The sequence below is a fragment of the Pristiophorus japonicus genome, chromosome 8 (genome assembly GCF_044704955.1).
Source record: "Pristiophorus japonicus isolate sPriJap1 chromosome 8, sPriJap1.hap1, whole genome shotgun sequence".
NCBI classification, from domain to species: Eukaryota; Metazoa; Chordata; class Chondrichthyes; family Pristiophoridae; genus Pristiophorus; species Pristiophorus japonicus.
The window spans coordinates 16,747,409-16,766,479 of NC_091984.1; the positions used below are offsets into that span (position 1 = coordinate 16,747,409).

The 19,071-nt window shown below is 45.9% G+C and overlaps 1 protein-coding gene across 1 annotated transcript in view; it reads left to right on the forward strand.

Annotated features, from left to right (window-relative positions):
- Positions 1-14,099, forward strand: part of LOC139269106 (vitellogenin-like) — a 114,988-nt gene extending 100,889 nt beyond the window's left edge. Inside the window, exons 37-40 of the mRNA XM_070888211.1 lie at positions 285-379; positions 1,411-1,588; positions 9,244-9,405; positions 13,978-14,099. Of these exons, the coding sequence (XP_070744312.1) occupies positions 285-379; positions 1,411-1,588; positions 9,244-9,405; positions 13,978-14,099 (557 nt within the window). The remainder of the gene's footprint in view (positions 1-284; positions 380-1,410; positions 1,589-9,243; positions 9,406-13,977) is intronic.
- Positions 14,100-19,071: the final 4,972 nt, after the last annotated feature.

The following is a 19,071-nucleotide window of genomic DNA, read 5'->3' on the forward strand; positions in this document are numbered from 1 at the left end:
CATCGGTCTGTACGCGCGTGTGCGCGGGTCCTGCTATATAAGAGCGAGTACAATGTCATGTGGGCACTGGGCGCGAATAAAGTTGAACCAGGTTTGCACCTGAGTGAACTTACAGTAACAAGTCTTTCGAGTCATTATAAACATTACACTCACTTTTACAAATTCAGCACTCGTACTGATTTGTCTCTATCTGGAAGCAGCTTCCGAAAATCTCACAACTGCTTCTAGCTCAGGCAGGCTTGCTTGCATCTGCGTCTGTCTAACTGTGACCTTTACTGTTACAGGATTCTTCACCGTTGAGAGAAGTGACAATGGACTGAAGATAAAGGCACCAGAATTCGGCCTGGGAAAGCTCTCCTTTGATGGCAAACTGATCAAGGTGCTTAATACTTCATGTCATTACCTTGTTTTCAATTCAACAAAAATGTAGTTAGTTTATATATTTTCTTGGGATCCTTCTAGTGCTGGTCAGAGTGAGGGATATCAGTGCTGAGGAACTGTAGCCTTATTGGTTTCAATGTGAGAAGCATGGCGATATTAATGGCCAGGTTTATTTACACTCACTGGCCAGTTGCCCGCCCAAATCGGGTGTAAAGAGGCAGCTGGCTGGCTGCGGGCCAGCGACGATCGGGTGGCACAGAGCCCACCCACTGCCCGCCGGCACTCAGGTACACTGTGCAGAGGTTCGGCAGGGTCTCCTCGGGCGGGGTGTGGGGGAGGGGGTGGGGTGGGGGGGTGGTGGTGATGCCGGGGCAGCAGAAACCCAGACGTTCCTGCACTTTCTAACACCACCAAGATAAGTTTACAGCTTACCTTTTCGGGCTTCCGCCTCCTCCCCCGACAGCTTGCACTGAGTTGGGGGCCTACGGCAGGCTCAGTACGCCAGTAAAATGCCGCATGCACTCCAGAAACTTGAGCACAGCATCTAGGCTGACACTTCAATGCAGTACTGTCAGAGGTGGCGTCTTTCAGATGGGTCGTTAAACTGAGGCCTCTCAGGTGGCTGTATAAGAGCCCATGGCGTAGTTTGAAGAAGAACAGGGAAGTTCTTCCCTTGCTAATATTCATCCCTCAACCAACATCACTAAAACATTATCAGGTCATCATCACATTGCAGTTTGTGGGAGCTTGATGTGCACACATTGGCTGCTGCGTTTCCCACAGTGCAACAGTAACTACACTTCATAAGTATTTCATTGGCTGTAAAGCGCTTTGGGATGTCCTGAGGCTGTATAAGGTGCTATATAAATGAAGTCTTTCTTTCTTTCTTTTCTTTCTTTTCTTTCTGTTCTTTCTTTTCCTTTCTTTCCTTCCATCATATGTGTCTACGTAACAGCTCGTCAGGCTATGAATGGAGGATTATAGTGCCATTTCAACAGCTGCTCTTTCCCTTCTGCCTGCCTAAACCAGGTTGCCATAATGCAGTGGATGGCCGGGAGCACTTGCGGATTGTGCGGACAAGGCAATTCCCAGGGGAAAAATGAGTATCAACAACCAAATAAACGCAACACCGAGGAGATTCTCAAATTTGCGCACTCATGGTTACTGCCAGGAGAAAACTGCAAAGATGGTAATGAAATCCTTTTAAGTATGCTTTAAGTATTTTTCCCACATTACAACAATGACTACACTCCAAAAGTAACTCATTGGCTACAACGCGCTTTGAGACGTGCCGTGATCTGGAAAGGCACCATATAAATGCAAGTCTTTCTTTTTTTAAGTAGGAATGCCAACATAGCTTAAATCTCCCAAATACCTGCTAGCAGACCCACTAGCAAATGGTATGTTAGCTTTTATTACAAAGGGAATAGAGTATAAGAGTAAAGAAGTCTTCCTACAATTACACTACAAGCTGTTCCGTCGGTAGAGGCTTCACTTGAACCAGGCTGGGGCCAGTGTCCTGACGAATTGAATAACTAGGGCTGTAGAAATTAAATAATGGGGGGCGAGGGATCCGATGAGCAGAAATTTAAAGAGACAAAGAGAAAGGAGAAGGCTAGCGCGGTGCCAGAGGGATCAGTGCTGGGGCCTTAACTATTAACTATCTATATTAATGATTTGACTGAAAGGGCCATAGAAACATAGAAACATAGAAAATAGTTGCAGGAATAGGCCATTCGGCCCTTCGAGCCTGCAGAACCATTCAATAAGATCATGGCTGATCGTTCATCTCAGTACCCTTTTCCTGCTTTCTCTACATACCCCTTGATCCCTTTAGCCGTGAGGGCCATATCTAACTCTCGCTTGAAGACATCCAATGAACTGGCCTCAACAACTCTCTGCGGTAGGGAATTCCACAGGTTAACAACTCTCAAGTGAAGAAGTTTCTCTTCATCTCAGTCCTAAATGGCTTACCCCTTATCCTTAGACTACATCCCCTGGTTCTGGACTTCCCCAACATGAGGAACATTCTTCCTGCACCTAACCTGTCCAGTCTCATCAGAATTTTATATGTTTCTATGAGATCCCCACTCATCCTTCTAAACTCCAGTGAATACAGGCCCAGTCAATCCAACCTCTCCTCATATGTCAGTCCTCCCATCCCGGGAATCGGCCTGGTGAATCTTCGCTGCACTCCCTCAATAGCAAGAATGTCCTTCCTCAGATTAGGAAACCAAAACTGAACACAATATTCCACGTGAGGCCTCACTAAGGCTCTATACAACTACAGTAAGACCTCCCTGCTCCTATACTCAAATCCCCTAGCTATGAAGGCCAACATACTATTTGCCTTCTTCACCGCCTGCTGTACCTTTATGCCAACTTTCAATGACTGATGTACCATGACTCGCAGGTCTCGTTGCACCTCCCTTTTTCCTAATCTGTCGCCATTCAGATAATATTCTGCCTTCGTGTTTTTGCCACCAAAGTGGATAACCTCACATTTATCCACATTATACTGCATCTGCTATTCGTTTGCCCACTCACCTAACCTGTCCAAGTCACCCTGCAGCCTTTTAGCGTCCTCCTCAAACTCACACCGCCACCCAGCTTAGTGTCATCTGCAAACTTGGAGATATTACCTCATCCAAATTATTCATGTACATTGTAAAGAGCTGGGGTCCCAGAACTGAGTCCTGCGGCATCCCACTAGTCACTGCCTGCCATTCTGAAAAGGACCCGTTTATCCCGACTCTCTGCTTCCTGTCTGCCAACCAGTTCTCTATCCACAGCAGTACATTACCCCCAAATACCATGTGCATTAATTCTGCACATCAATCTCTTGTGTGGGACCTTGTCAAAAGCCTTTTGAAAGTCCAAATACACCACATCCACTGGTTCTCCCTTGTCCATTCTACCAGTTACATCCTCAAAAAATTCCAGAAGATTTGTCAAGCATGATTTCCCTTTCATAAATCCATGCTGATTTAGACCGATCCCGTCACTGCTTTCCAAATGTGCTGCTATTTCATCTTTAATAATTGATTCCAACATTTTCCCCACCACTAATGTCAGGCTAAACAGTCTATAATTACCCGCCTTCTCTCTCCCTCCCTTCTTAAAAAGTGGTGTTACATTAGCTACCCTCCAGTCCATAGGAACCGATCCAGAGCCGATAGACTGTTGGAAAATGATCACCAATGCATCCACTATTTCTAGGGCTACTTCCTTAGGTACTCTGGGATGCAGACTATCAGGCCCCGGAGATTTATTGGCCTTCAATCCCATCAATTTCCCTAACACAATTTCCTGCCTAATAAGGATTTCCTTCAGTTCTTCCTTCTCACTAGACCACTCGGTCCCCTAGTATTTCCGGAAATTTTGTTGTGTCTTCCTTCGTGAAGACAGGACCAAAGTATTGGTTTAACTGGTCCGCCATTTCTTTGGTCCCCATTATAAATTCACCTGAATCTGACTGCAAGGGACCTACATTTGTCTTCACTAATCTTTTTCTCTTCACATATCTATAGAAGCTTTTGCAGTCAGTTTTTATGTTCCCTGCAAGCTTTCTCTCATACTCTATTTTCCCCCTCCTAATTAAACCATTTGTCCTCCTCTTCTGTATTATAAAATTCTCCTAGTCCTCAGGTTTGCTGCTTTTTCTGGCCAATGTATATGCCTCTTCCTTGGACTTAATACTATCCTTAATTTCCCTCATTAGCCATGGTTGAGCCACCTTCCCTGTTTTATTTTTACGCCACACAGGGATGTACAATTGTTGAAGTTCATCCATGTGATCTTTAAATGTTTGCCATTGCCTATCCACCATCAACCCTTTAAGTATCACTCGCCAGTCTATTCTAGCCAATTCACATCTCATTTCATCAAAGCTACCTTTCCTTAAGTTTAGGACCCTAGTCTCTGAATTAACTGTGTCACTTTCCATCTTAATAAAAAATTCTACCATATTATGGTCACTCTTCCCCAAGGGGCCTCGCACAACAAGATTGCTAATTAGTCCTTTCTCATTACACATCACCCAGTCTAGGATGGCCAGCCCTCTAGTTGGCTCCTCGACATATTGGTCCAGAAAACCATCCCTAATACATTATAGGAAATCCTCCTCCACCGCATTGCTACCAGTTTTGGTTAGCCCAATCAATATGTAGATTAACATCGCCCATGATAACTGCTGTACCTTTATTCCACACATCCCTAATTTCTTGTTTGATGCTGTCCCCAACCTCACTACTACTGTTTGGTGGTCTGTACACAACTCCCACTAGCGTTTTCTGCCCTTTGGTATTCCGCAGCTCCACCCATACAGATTCCACATTATCCAGGCTAATGTCCCTCCTTACTATTGCATTAATTTCCTCTTTAAAAAGCAATGCCACCCCATCTCCTTTTCCTTTCTGTCTATCCTTCCTAAATGTTGAATACCCCTGGATGTTGAGTTCCCAGCCTTGGTCACCCTGGACCCATGCCAATTATAATCATATCCGTTAACTGCTATCAGCGCAGTTAATTCATCCACCTTATTGCGAATACTCCTCACATTGAGGCACAGAGCCTTCAGGCTTGTCTTTTACACCCTTTGCCCCTAGATTAACTTAATTTGGCAACAACAATGATAAAGGTTACCTACTGATAAAGGAAAAGAAAAAGAAGAAAAACTACTCACCAATCACCAGCCAATCACTTACACCCTTGGCTATGACATCACTCTTCGATTTCTTTCTACTTCTTTTTTGCTTTCTCTCCCTGCAGCTGCACCAGCCCCGCCCCTCCACCGTCCCGCTCCACCTCCCGACTCTCCACACTGTTCCCTCCGACTGATGGGCCTCTCCGCCGTCCCGACTCACCACATCCCGCCCCTCCGCCGTCCCGACTCACCACATCCCGCCCCTCCGCCGTCCCGACTCACCACGCTGCTCCCTCCGACTGATGGGCCTCTCCGCCGTCCCGACTCACCACATCCCACCCCTCCGCCGTCCCGACTCACCACATCCCGCCTCTCCACCTCCCGACTCACCACGCTGCTCCCTCCGACTGATGGGCCTTCTGAAGGCCTCTCCGACGTCCCGCTCCACCTCCCGACTCTCCACACTGTTCCCTCCAACTGATGGGCCTTTTGTAGGCCTCTCCAAGTGTAATGTGGCTAAAATTTGCTGATGATACAAAGATGGGTGGGAAAGCAAGTTGTGAAGGTAACACAAAGAATCTGCAAAGGAAGATAGATAGGCTAAGTGAGTGGGCAAAAATTTGGCAGGTGGAATATAATGTGGGAAAATGTGATGTTATCGACTTTGGTGGGAAGAATAAAAAAGCAATTTATTATTTAAAAGGAGAGAGACTACAAAATGCTGCGGTACAGAGGGATCTGGGGGTCCTTGTACGTGAAACACAAAAAGTTTTGCAGATACAGCAAGTAATCACAAAGGCAAAGAGAATGTTAGCCTTTATTGCAAGGGGGATGGACTATAAAAGTAGGGAAGTCCTGCTAAGTCCTGCTACAACTGTACAGGGCCCTAGTGAGACCACACCTAGAGTACTGCATGCAGCTTTGGTCTCCTTATTTAAGGAAGGCTATACTTGCATTGGAGACAGTTCAGAGAAGGTTCACGAGGTTGATTCTTGAGATGAAGGGATTTACTTATGAAGAAAGGCTGAGCAGATTGGGCCTATACTCATTGAAGTTTAGAAGAATAAGAGGTGATCTTTTTGAAACGTATAAGATTCTGAGGGGGCTCGACAAGTTAGATGCAGAGAGGATGTTTCCTCTTGTGGGGGAATCTAGAACTAGGGGTCATAGTTTCAGACCAAGGGATTGCTCATTTAAAACAGAAATGAGGAGAAATTTCTTCTCTCAGAAGGTCATGAATCTTTGGAATTCTCTACCCCAGAGAGCCGTTGAGGCTGGGTCTTTGAATGTATTTAAGGTGGAGATAGACAAATTTTTGAATGATAAGGAAGTCAAGGGTTATAGGGAGTGGACAGGGAAGTGGAGTTGAGGCCAGGATCATATCAACCATGATTTTATTGAACGGCGGAGCAGGTTCAAGGGGCCAAATGGCCTACTCCTGCTCCTATTTCTTGTGTTCTTATGTTCTAATCATACAGGGCATTGGTGAGGCCACAATTGGAGTACTGCGTACAGTTCTGGTCTCCTTACCTAAGGAAACAAATACTTGTCAGAGGGAGTGCAACAAAGGTTCACGAGACTGGTTCCTGGGGGATTGCCCTATGAGTAGAGATAAGTGGACAAGGCCGATATTCCCTAGAGTTTAGAAGAATGAGAGGTGATCTAATTGGAACATAGAAAATTCTTAAGGGGCTTGACAGGGTAGGTGCAGGGAGGATGTTTCCCCTGGAAGGGGAGTCAAGAGCACAGGGTCACAGTCTCAGAATAAGGGGTAGGACATTTAGGACTGAGACGAGGAGAAATTTCTTCACTCACAGGGTTGTGAATCTACTCACCAATCACCAGCCAATCACTTACACCCTTTTTCCAAACTAAGGGAATGGGGATAGTGCGGGAAGGTGGAATGGAGGGAGATTTCGCAAACTAGGGTCGTATTCCCTCGAATTTAGAAGGCTATGGGGTAATCGGATCGAAATTTTCAAAATATTAAGGGGAACAGATAGGGTGGATAGAGATAAACTATTTCTGCTGTTTGGGGAATCTAGGATGAGGGGACAGAGCCTAGAAATTAGAGCCAGGGCTTTCAGGATTGAAATTAGGAAACACTTCGACACACAAAAGGTGGTAGACGTTTGGAACTCTCTTCCGCAAACAGCAGTTGATGCTAGATTAATTGTTCATTTTAAATCTGAAATTGATAGATTTTTGTTAACCAAAGACAGATTTTTGAATGATAAGGGAGTAAAGGGTTATGGGGAGCAGGCAGGGAAGTGGAGTTGAGGCCAAGCTCAGATCAGCCATGATCTTATTGAATGGCGGAGCAGGCTGAAAGGGCCAAATGGCCTACTCCTGCTCCTATTTTTTATGTTCTTAGATTTTTCAATAATTTGAACCGATGCACCCGGATGTGTTTTCCATTTTTTATTACTTTTAATTTTTTTTACTTTACTTTGTCAATTTTCCTCCCGGCCCCCCCCCCCCCCGCCCACTCCCCCTCCTTAATGCCTTGGTATCGCGGTGTCAGTCGCCTTCTGATGCCCTGCCCATTGGTATCGGTTGTCAATCGCCTTCTGGTGCCCTGCTCACTGGTATCGCGGTGTCAGTCGCCTTCTGGTGCCCTGCCCATTGGTATCGGGTGTCAGTCGCCTTCTGGTGCCCTGCTCATTGGTATCGCGGTGTCAGTTGCCCCCTGGTGCCCTGCCCATTGGTATCGCGGTGTCAGTTGCCCCCTGGTGCCCTGCCCATTGGTATCGTGGTGTCAGTCGCCTTCTGGTGCCCTGCCCATTGGCCACCTGCAGCCCCTGACGGTGAGTGCCAGCGGGCTACACGAGAGGCGCAGACACAGCAGAGCGAAGCCCAATCCTCAGCCTGAGCCTGCATTGCTCGGTTCTGCCAGCAGTCACTGGTTTACGATCAGAAGCTCAGAAGAGTTGGTAAAGTCGTCTCTTTAGCCCGGGTGGTCGGGTGGGGTTGAGGTCAGTCATAGCGCCTGCTTGGCAGCTCAAGCAAAGAGCGAGGACTCTCCAGTTCTGAAGGCCTGCCCTTACTTGCCGGCCGAGCCACCCCAGGTACATGGTTTCCTTATCCAGTGTGGGAGTCAAGCACCCTCAGTTCTGGGTATACGCAGAGAAAAGTTCCATCTACCCAGTTCCAGTAACGTATCTCAATCTGAACTTCAGCAGAATACCTCCTACTGAACATTTCCCAAGTGTGATTACCAATTTAGTCCTCGAAATTAATGGGCAACCATTATTGATAGTCTATAATTTTAATGCAGGCGTCACCTTGTTTATTTTAAATGCTTCCACTAAAATATTGGACAAAGTTATGTCATAAGAGCGCACCGCCCTTTAATGTTTCCACCAGCTATTTCTAGGTTTGTTGCTGAATGAAAGGTAGCTTTGTGCTGTTCTGCCCAATGCTCGGGAGGAGCTGGATTGAGCATGCCCAATTTCCCATTGCATCAGCACTCCTAGAGATGGCCTTGCCCCAGGAACTAAAGCAGTGTGGGTCTTTGGCCACGCATCACTGAGCCCAGAAGATGGCTTAATTTGAATCTCAACTGTGTCCATGGCTGCACGGGTAACGTACCTGTGGGAGAGCAGGGAAATGGTTGTGGCAGACATGGGACATCTACCACAGAATGGCACCTTCTGGAGCTGCCTAAAAGATTTAACGTTATTCTGCAATTGTTGACTACAATCTGCCCTGCGTGTGGCAAACATAGAAACATAGAAAATAGGTGCAGGAGTAGGCCATTCGGCCCTTCGAGCCTGCACCACCATACAATAAGATCATGGCTGATCATTCGCCAGCCCTTTAATATTTAATGTCCCGCCACCGCCTGCTTAGCAACATTGGATACCCAGAATGCATTGGCAGTCCTCCAGACCCTTTTTACAGGATGATGTCAAGTGTCACAGGTCCCATCATTAATATCTCATTTTAATAGATCTCACCCAAATATGGATAGTGCCAAAAGTGTCGTCAGACCACAGGCAGCTGGCAAAATGGATCCCCGCCCAAACTCCTGCTTCTGATTGCGCCCTGCCAACCAAGATCATACAATAGCATGTAGAAAATGTAGGCCTCACTGTTGATGGAACCAACAGTGCCTATAATTATCTATAATTATCTATGTCTATAATGTCTATATAATGTCTATAATTATCATCGCTGTGGTCATTATCTAACTTTTGTTTTAACTATTCTTTCAGCTTGTAAACTGATGAAAAGAACAGTGAAACTAGAGAAACCGGTTAACCTACATGGACAGGAATCCAAATGCTACTCCGTTGACCCAGTTTTATGCTGTCAGACTGGATGTTCACCAGTTAAAACCGTCCCGGTTACCTATGGCTTCCACTGCCTGCCAGCCGGTATGTATCCGAGATTGTTTGTACATTGTTTGTGCTATCTTGAGTCCAGTATTCTGCTGCAGTTAATTAATTTGAAATCGTAGTCATTATCATAGAATAGAATGATACAGCATGGAAGGAAGCCATTCGGCCCGTCGTGCCTGTGCCGGCTCTTTGAAAGAGCGATCCAAATAGTCCCACTCCCCCTATTCTTTCTGCGTAGCCCTGCAAATGATTCCTGTTCAAGTATATATCCAATTCCCTTTTGAATCCTCCTAAATAGTGGTGTCCAGAATTGGACACGATACTCCAACTGAGGCCTAACCAGTGACTTATAAAGGTTTAGCACAACCCCTTTGCTTTTGTGCACGATGTCTCTATTTATGAGGCCAAGGATCCCATATGCCTTAATAACCGATGACTTCAACAAAAAATATTCTTTTACAAATTGATGTAGAAAAGTGAACTGTGTAATTTTGGGCAATATTGTAAAACGAGTGATATCGATTCAGCCGCCCATTCTACATCTCTCCCAATGTTTATTTCCACTGAAGTCAATGTCGGTATCGCCCACTTTACACTGTTGCCCAAAGTCAAAATTACCCCAATGTAATTAGTGATTTAAAATTGATTGTGCACCATCAACAGCGGAACTCCGCATCGTATTCCATATTGTCCCGCCCACCTATCGCCGTGACCGCATTGACCTCCATTGGGTGCCCAAGCTCATTTCTTTCAAATTCCTCAAACTTGTCTAAAAATCACCGCCCCCCCGTCCCATGCCCTTGCCCCACCGTAGCAACTTCCTTCAGCCATGCGATCTACTCTTCCAGTCTGCTCTACTCTCCGCCGTCCTCCGCATTACTGCAGTTAAAGCTCTCTTCCTAAATTCCTTCACCTTAGTACATCTTTCCCACCTTCAAGAGACTCCAAAAAACCTTTGTGTTTTATTCCTTCGGTCACCTACCCTAACTATTCTCGTTGGTTCTGTTCGGTGTTCTGTCCCCCGTGTTGCAGCTTGGGACATCACACGATGTTAAACACTCACCCCTGAAATTCTGTAGGGCTTCTACTGGTCTCCCTCCTTAACACTCGACAGGACCCTCAGGAAAACGGTCCCCGCTGAACTTCAGTGCTGCTGCATCAGTTCAAATAATCTTGGGGTTGTAGTTCGGTTTGGAGTACTTCAGAGCAGGTCTACTACTTCATAAGCGCTTGCCGTCCAGATGCAAATACTTTAGCAGTGCATCATCACCCCAGAGAAATTGTTAGGGAAGTTTTCTCCCAATGTTTGTAATGCTGTGGTAGTTGTGATAAAGGTACCACCTTGTCAAGGGCAAATAGAGATGGGCATAAATGATGGCCTTGTCAGCGATACCCACATCCCGGAACGAATAAAAAATAAAAAAATGTGACTCTCCTGGGTTTCATCTGTCCCCAGCTGTCAGCCTTGGCTCAGTGGGTAGCACTCTCGCCTCTAAGTCAAAAGTTTGGCTGTTCATTCTCCTCTATAGAGATTTGAGCACCTTAATCTAAGGTGAGTACTTCAGTGCAGTATTGAGGGAGTGCTGTACTGTCGGAGGTGCCGTCCTTCATCTGCCCTCTCAGGTGGATAAAAAAGATCTCATGGCACTTTTTAAAGATCACTGTGGGAGCTTTCCTGGTGTCCTGGTCAACCTTTATCCCTCAACAAACATCACTTAAACAGATAATCTGGTCATTTATCTTACTGCTGCCTGTGGGGCCTTGCTATGTGCAAATTGGCTGCCTTATTTCCCAGAATACAATAGCGAATAGACTTCAATAGTACTTCATTGGCTGCAAAGCGGTATGGTTGTGAAAGGCGCTATGTAAATGCAAACTCTTTCCTTTTTTTTTCTCCACGAAACAGCAGCAATAAACAATGTACAGAATACATGAGCGGCCTTTTACATTATGTCCTAGCTTGCTGCTCTGTGGGACTTTGTGCGCTCCAAGATGGTGCTTTTAATCAGTTGGCCATTAGTTCTCAGTCCGTGCTGAGTTCACTGACCTCAAACAAATCAACACTACAGTTGGCCTCAAAGAGCAAGTTATTACTTAAATGGAGAAAGATTGCAAAGTGCCGGAGTACAGCGGGACCTGGGGGTACTTGTGCATAAACACAAAAGGATAGTATGCAGGTACAGCAAGTGATCAGGAAGGCCAATGGAATCTTGGCCTTTATTGCAAAGGGGATGGAGTATAAAAGCAGGGAAGTATTGCTACAGCTATATAAGGTATTGGTGAGGCCATACCTGGAATACTGTGTGCAGTTTTGGTTTCCATATTTACGAAAGGATATACTTGCTTTGGAGGCAGTTCAGAGAAAGTTCACGAGGTTGATTCCGGGGATGAGGGGATTGACTTATGAGGAAAGGTTGAGTAGGTTGGGCCTCTACTCCTTGCAATTCAGAAGAATGAGAGGTGATCTTATCGAAACATATAAGATTATGAGGGGGCTTGACAAGGTGGATGCAGAGAGGATGTTTCCACTGATGAAGGAGACTAGAACTAGAGGGCATGATCTTAGAATAAGGGGTCGCCCATTTAAAACAGAGATGAGGAGAAATTTCTTCTCTCAGAGGGTTCTAAATCTGTGGAATTTGTCACCTCAGAGAGCTGTGGAAGCTGGGACATTGAATAAATTTAAGACAGAAATAGACAGTTTCTTAAACGATAAGGGGATAAGGGGTTATGGGGAGTGGGCGGGGAAGTGGAGCTAAGTCCATGATCAGAGCAGCCATGATCGTATTGAATGGTGGAGCATGCTCGAGGGACCATATGGCCTACTCCTATTCCTATTTCTTCTGTTCTTATGACAGGATTGAGCTCAGTTTTACGACCAGTCTGCCGACGCTCAGGCCTGTATTTTTCCCTGAAAAACCACCAGATATCAGGCAACATTGTGACTGAGGAGGAGGGAAAATATTTTGGCCCCTGAAAGTTCCAGCTCCCTAAACTCGGCGGCCCAATGTGTAAGTGCCATTGGGGGAGATGGGGCTGGGGAAACAGGCCAATTCCCCAGCCGTCCCACTGAAGTGCTGCCAATCCTGGGGAGCGGCAGAGGATCAGTGGCATTTTACAGCAGGCACCTGTTGGATGGAGAGTTCCTGGCTGTGGCCACATCCTGAGATACCTGAGGTTCAGTCAAATGCTATGTGGAAAGCTGCATTTATACAGTGTATTTCACAACCTCAGGATGTCCCAAAGCACTTCATCGGCAATCAAGTCCTTTTGAAGTGTAGTCACTGGTGTAATGTAGTAAACGCAGCAGCCAATTTGCACACAGTAGTCCCGCAGACGGCAATGAGATACTGACCAAGTCAGTTGTTTTGGTGATGTTGGTCGAGGGATAAATATTGTCCAAGACAACGGGAGAACTCCCTTGCTCTTCTTCAAACTAGTGCTATGGGATCTTTTACATCCACCTGAGAGAGCAGATGGGCCTCAATTTAACGTGTCATCCAAAATTCAATACCTCTGACAGTGCAGCACCCACTCAGTATTGCACTGGGTCGTCAGCCTAGATTTTTGTGCTCGAGTCTCTGGAGTGGGACTGGAACCCACAACCATCGAACTCAGAAACAGGAGTGCTACCAACTGAGCCGTGACTGATGCCTAATGATCACTTTGAATGATGTTTAATCAATAAAAATAATTTGGATATCGAAAATGTTTTCCTTTCCAAATATGTGTCCCTATTAGGAGCCTTCTAATATAATTGCATTGAAATCTGAGGGAGTAATTTTAACTTCTATCTCTGGGTGTCATTGATGGAAAGGAAGATCAGGCATGGTGTAAAACAGGAAGCTGATTCGCCATCGCTGGTTTTTCACCCGGCAGTAAAAGTTAAAATTGGCCCCATTTATGTATTAGTAAAACTCTTGAGTAGAGTGTCCACATCCTGTTCACAAACCTTATTTCCTGTGCTCATACTTTCTGTCACTATTTACCATGATCAAGTGTTATGTCAACATTTCCCGTTCAGTTTTGTTATGTCAAATGTCACACTGCAGTTGTAGTTGTGGCCTCTAGGTGGTTCTGTGCAGCAATTTTCTGAAATCCCTCGCCATATTGTACATAAAACAACGTTATATTCATCAATTGCCTTTGGGCAATAATGAGCAATTTACTAGTGTCTTATATATATGTAAAGTAATTTGTTTTATTTCAACTGGCTAAGTAAGTAGCCCTCTCACCTCTGAATCAGAAGGTTTTAGGTTCAAGCCCCACTCCAGGACTTGACCATCTAACCGAGGTCAATGCTCCAGTGCAGCACTGCGTTGCTGGAGGTCTAGTACTTGGGATGGTAAAACGAGGCTCCCTCTACCTGTCCCCTCTGGTTTAGTCAGATGATCCGTCACTATTTGAAGAAAATCAGACGGTTTTCCTTGTGTCCGGCCAAGATTCCTCACTAATTCATTATATGTGAAGTGCTTTGAAATGCTGCTGAGAGATCTGACAACATGCTATATTCATGCAAGGCTTTCTTTGTCTTAGTAATAGCAGTGTGATTGTAACACAGGTAGCTTCTCCCCAGGCTGAACTCAACATGGTTTAATGTTTTTGCAGATTCCCACGTCAATCCTACAGAGGAACAGCTGATATCGTCCAACTTTGGTCAGAAGAGTGAAGACTTGGTCGACACCGTTGAAGCCCATATTGCCTGTTCATGCCCTTCCGAATGTAATTAAGTGGATAACTGGGAATTTCAGTCTATTTGGTGCGAAGCCCTATGACTAAATACGTGTATTACTGCTGCAATTAAAGAGATGAAGACACGTAATGAAATAATGACACATTTAACAACTTTTCAAATTAATTAGGTTTACATACACTGAACTGTCATTTGTTGTGCTCAATAAATCAGCTTTTAGCAAGCAAATTAATTTTATTGTTCAGCATACAATTTGTATGTTGCACATAATCTGCCTTAATCTTTAAATAATAGCTTTATTTACTAAATGAAGTGCTGGGTTAGTTAAACACTGAGGTTCGCTCACTTCTCCCAGCTCCCTTGATAGCTCAGTTGGAAGAGACCACACATGTACCTCAGTGGTGGGTGCTACAACCAGTCTTGATGCTCCTGGTCGACAGACCAGTAGTGATACCCGCCCTCCTATATGGCTCAGAGACATAGACCATATACAGCAGACATCTCAGCACCGGAGAAATACCACCAACGCTGCATCTGCAAGATCCTGCAAATCCACTGGGAGGATAGACACACCAACATCAGTGTTCTCGCTCAGGCCAACATCCCCAGCATCGAAGCACTGACCACACTCGACCAGTTCCATTGAGCGGGCCACATTGTCCACATGTCCGACACGAGACTCCCTGAGCAAGCGCTCTACTCGAAGCTTTGACACGGCAAGCAAACCCCAGGTGGGGTTGAGGAAATGATTCAAGGACACCCTCAAAGCCTCCTTGATAAAGTGCAACATCCCCACTGGGACCTAGGAATCCCTGGCCCAAGACTACCCGAAATGGAGGAAGATCATCCAGGAGGGCGCTGAGCACCTCGAGTCTCGTCGCCGAGAGCATGCAGAAACCAAGCACAGACAGCGGAAGGAGCGTGCGGCAAACCAGGTTCTCCACCCACCCTTTCCTTCAACCTGTGACAGATACGGTAATTCCTGTATTGGACTGTACAGCCACTGAGAACTTACTTTTAGAGTGGAAGCAAGTCTTCCTCGATTTCGAGTGACTGCCTATGATGATGATGTTGCTCCTGGGCTAATGAGCGAAAATCTGGCATGTGTGTGTGGATATTCAATGACCCTGGGGTTAAACTTGTCCACTGTGCATCCAGGGGAGGCACGAATTCAGGTCCAGGGGCCCAGGGGCAGCACGGGCCAGCCCACACTGCGATACGTGTGCGCACTAGGTCCGTGCAGCAGAGCTGGTCTCCAGTTGTCTTGGGTATTCCTTGCCACTGGACCAAGACCTAGCTCTGTCAAGCCCGTATGTTGGCTGGTATGCAACGGCCACCCCACGTTAAAAAAAATCCACGCACAGGCATCTTCTACCCTTCAGGATGTAGTTCAGGTCCTCCTGTGAACTCATCCCTTTTTGCATTGGAAGCAAGTCATCCTCGTTTCGCTGGACCGCCTATGATGATGATGATACAGGTCTTGCCGTAGGCTGCCATGACATGCTTCATTAGCAGAGCAGTTGTGAATGGAGCTGAACATAGGATTACATAGTATATATGGCACAACCAGTCCATGCCATTTATGCTCCACTCGAGCCTCTTCCTGTCTTTCCTCATCTAACTATCAGCATATCCCTCTATTCCCTTCTCCTTCATATGTTTGCCTAGCCTCCCTTTAAATGCATCTATACTATCCACCTCAACCACTCCCTGTGGCAGCAAGTTCCACATTCTCACCACCTCTCTGGGTAAAGAATTTTCAGCTGAATTCCAAATTGAATTTCTTGGTGACTATTTTATATTGATGGTCTCTAGTTATGCTATTCCCCACATGTGGAAACACTCTCTCTGTATCTACTCTGTCAAAACCTTCCATAATTTTAACGTCATCTATTAGGTCACCCCTCAGCTGTTTTTTTCAGGAGAAAAGAGACCCAGTCTGTTTATCCTTTCCTGATATGTATACCCTCGCATTTCTGGTATCATCCTTGTAAATCTCTGCACCCTATCCAGTCCCTCTATCCAGTTGAAATATGGCGACCAGATCTGTACACAGTACTCTAAGTGTGGTCTAACCAAGGTTCAATACAGGTTTAGCATAACTTCCCTATTTTTCAATTACAACAACAACAACTTGTATTTATATAGCGCCTTTAAAGTAGTGACATGTCCCAAGACGCTTCTCAGGAGTATTATGAGATAAAAATTTGACACCGAGCCGCATAGTAGAAATTAGTACAGGTGCTTGGTCAAAGAGGTAGGCTTTAAAGAGTATCTTGAAGGAGGAAAGAGAGGTAAAGAGGCAGCGAGGTTTAGACAGGGAATTCCAGAGCTTGGGATCTAGGCAGCTGAAGGCACAGCCACCGATGGTTGAGCGATTATCATCGGGGATGCTCAAAAAGGCAGAATTAGAGGACCCAGACATCTCGGGAGGAGGGGGGGGGAGGGGGGTTGTGAAGCTAGAAAAGATTACCGAGATAGGGAGGGGCGAGACCATGGAAGGATTTGAAAATAAGGATGAGAATTTTGAAATCAAGGCATGGCTTAACTGGAAGCCACTATAGGTCAGCGAGCACAGGGGTGATGGGTGAGTGGGACTTGGTGCAAGTTAGGACACAGGCAGCCGAGTTTTGGATCACCTCTAGTTTACGTAGGGTAGAATATAGGAGGCCAGCCAGGAGTGCATTGGAATAGTCAAGTGTGGAGGTAACAAAGGCATGGATGAGGGCTTCATCAGCGGATGAGCTGAGGCAAGGGCGGAGACGGGCAATGTTATGGAGATGGAAAAATGCAGTCTTAGTTATGCTGTGGATATGTGGCCGAAAGCTCACTTTAAGGTTAAATATGACACCAAGATTGCGAACAGTCTGGTTCAGCCTCAGACAGAAGTTGGGGAGAGGGATGGAGTCAGTGTCTAGGGAGCAGAGTTTGTGGTGGGGACCAAAAACAATGGCTTCGATCTTCCCAATACTCAACTGGAGAAAATTTCTGCTCATCCAGAACTGCATGTCAGACAAGCAGTCTGACAATTGAGAGACCATGGAGGGGGTCGAGAGAAGTGGTACTGAGGTAGAGCTGGGTGTTGTCAGTGTACATATGAAAACTGGCGCTGTGTTTTTAGATGATGTCGGCAAGGGGAAAAATGTAGATGAGACATAGGAGGGGGCCAAGGATAGATCCTTGGGGGACACCAGAGGTAACGATGCGGGGGCGGGAAGAGAAGCAATTGCAGATGATTCTCTGGCTACTATTAGAGAGATAAGAATGGAACCAGGCGAGTGAAGTCCCACCCAGCTGGATGACAGTGGAGAGGCGCTGGAGGATAGATAGATTGGTCAACCATGTCAAAGGCTGCAGACAAGTTAAAAAGATGAGGAGGGATATTTATCTTTGCCACAGTCACAAAGGATGTCATTGTTACTTTGATGAGAGCAGTTTCAGTACTGTAGCAGGCGCGGAAGCCGGATTGAAGGGATTCAAACATTGCGTTGCAGGAAAGATGGGCATGGATTTGGGAGGTGACAACATATTCAAGGGCTTTGGAGAGGAAAGGGAGTTTGGAGATGGGGCGGTAGTTAGCAAGGACGGAGGGGTCAAGGGTTGGTTTTTTGAGGAGAGGTGTGATGACGGCAGATTTGAGGGACAGGGGGACAGTACCTAAGAAGAGAGAACCGTTAACAATGTCAGCTAACATGGGAGCCAGAAAAGGAAGTTGGGTGGTCAGCAGTTTGGGGGGAATAGGGTCAAGGGAGCAGGAAGTGGGTCTCATGGACAGGATGAACTCGGAAGTGTCATGAAGGGAGATTGGAGAGGAACTGTGAGGTCAGGGCTAGGGCAGGGGGGATCCTTAGAGGAAGTTTGGCCCAGTGGGCTAGGGGAAGGAATGGAAGAGAGAGAGGCAGCTGATCGGATGGTCTCAATCTTAGAGATCAAGAGGTCCATGAGCTCCTCACACTTATTGTCAGAGGTGAGGGTGGAGACAGGGGAGAGGGGTTTAGAAAGATGGTTAGCAGTGGAGAATAGAAGCCGGGGTTTATCTTTACAGTCCAGAATGATTCTGGAATAGTGCGCGATTTTGGCAGTCAATGGTGCTTTATCCAGCCAGATTTGGCGGTGAATGGCTGAGCCCGTTGTCCGCCATATCCATTCAGGTCTGTGTGCCTTTAACTTAAGGGAGCTCAGGAAGATCAGGGCTGCACCAGGGAGAACGGCCAGGATGAGAGAAATTGTTTTAAAAGGGACTAGGGCATCAAAGGTGCAGGAAAGGGGTACTGAGGGAATGATCAGCCATGATTTTATTGAATGACGGTGCAGGCTCGAAGGGCCGAATGGCCTACTCCTGCACCTATTTTCTCTGTTTCTATGTGAGGGTGTGATTGAGCAGATCAGGTACTGCAGAAATGTCGTGGTGAATGGAGGGCCAAAGGCTGGACAGATGGGAGTCGATAAGTGCAGTTTTAAGAGTGTTGGAAGAGAGTTTTATCCAAGGGCGGATACAGAAGGAGGTAGGGTTGGGGATGGGTGGAGGATGTGGGTAGAGAGCGATATGAGGAAGTGGAAAGAGATTTCATGCAGCCAGTTCCACAATCCAACCACTCTCTGGGTGAAGAAGTTTCTGCTGAATTCCTTATTGGATTTATTAGTGACTGTCTCATATTCATGATATCTAGTTTTGGACTTCCTCATAAGTGGAAACATTTTATCTATGTCAAACGCGGACATAATTTTATAGACCGCTTTTAGGTCACCCCTCAGTCATCTCTTTGCTAGAGAAAAGAGACCCAGCCTGTTTGGTCTTTTCTAATATTTATAACCTCTCAGTTCTAGTATAATTCTTGTAAATCTGTTTTGCACCTTCTCTAGTTTCCCTATGTTTTTCGTCACATGGAGACCAGAACTGTGCACAGTATGGTCTAACCAAGGTTCTTTATAATTTAACATAATTTCTCTACTTTTTAATTCTATTCGTCTAGAAATTAACCTCAGTGCTTTGTTTGCACAATTTATGG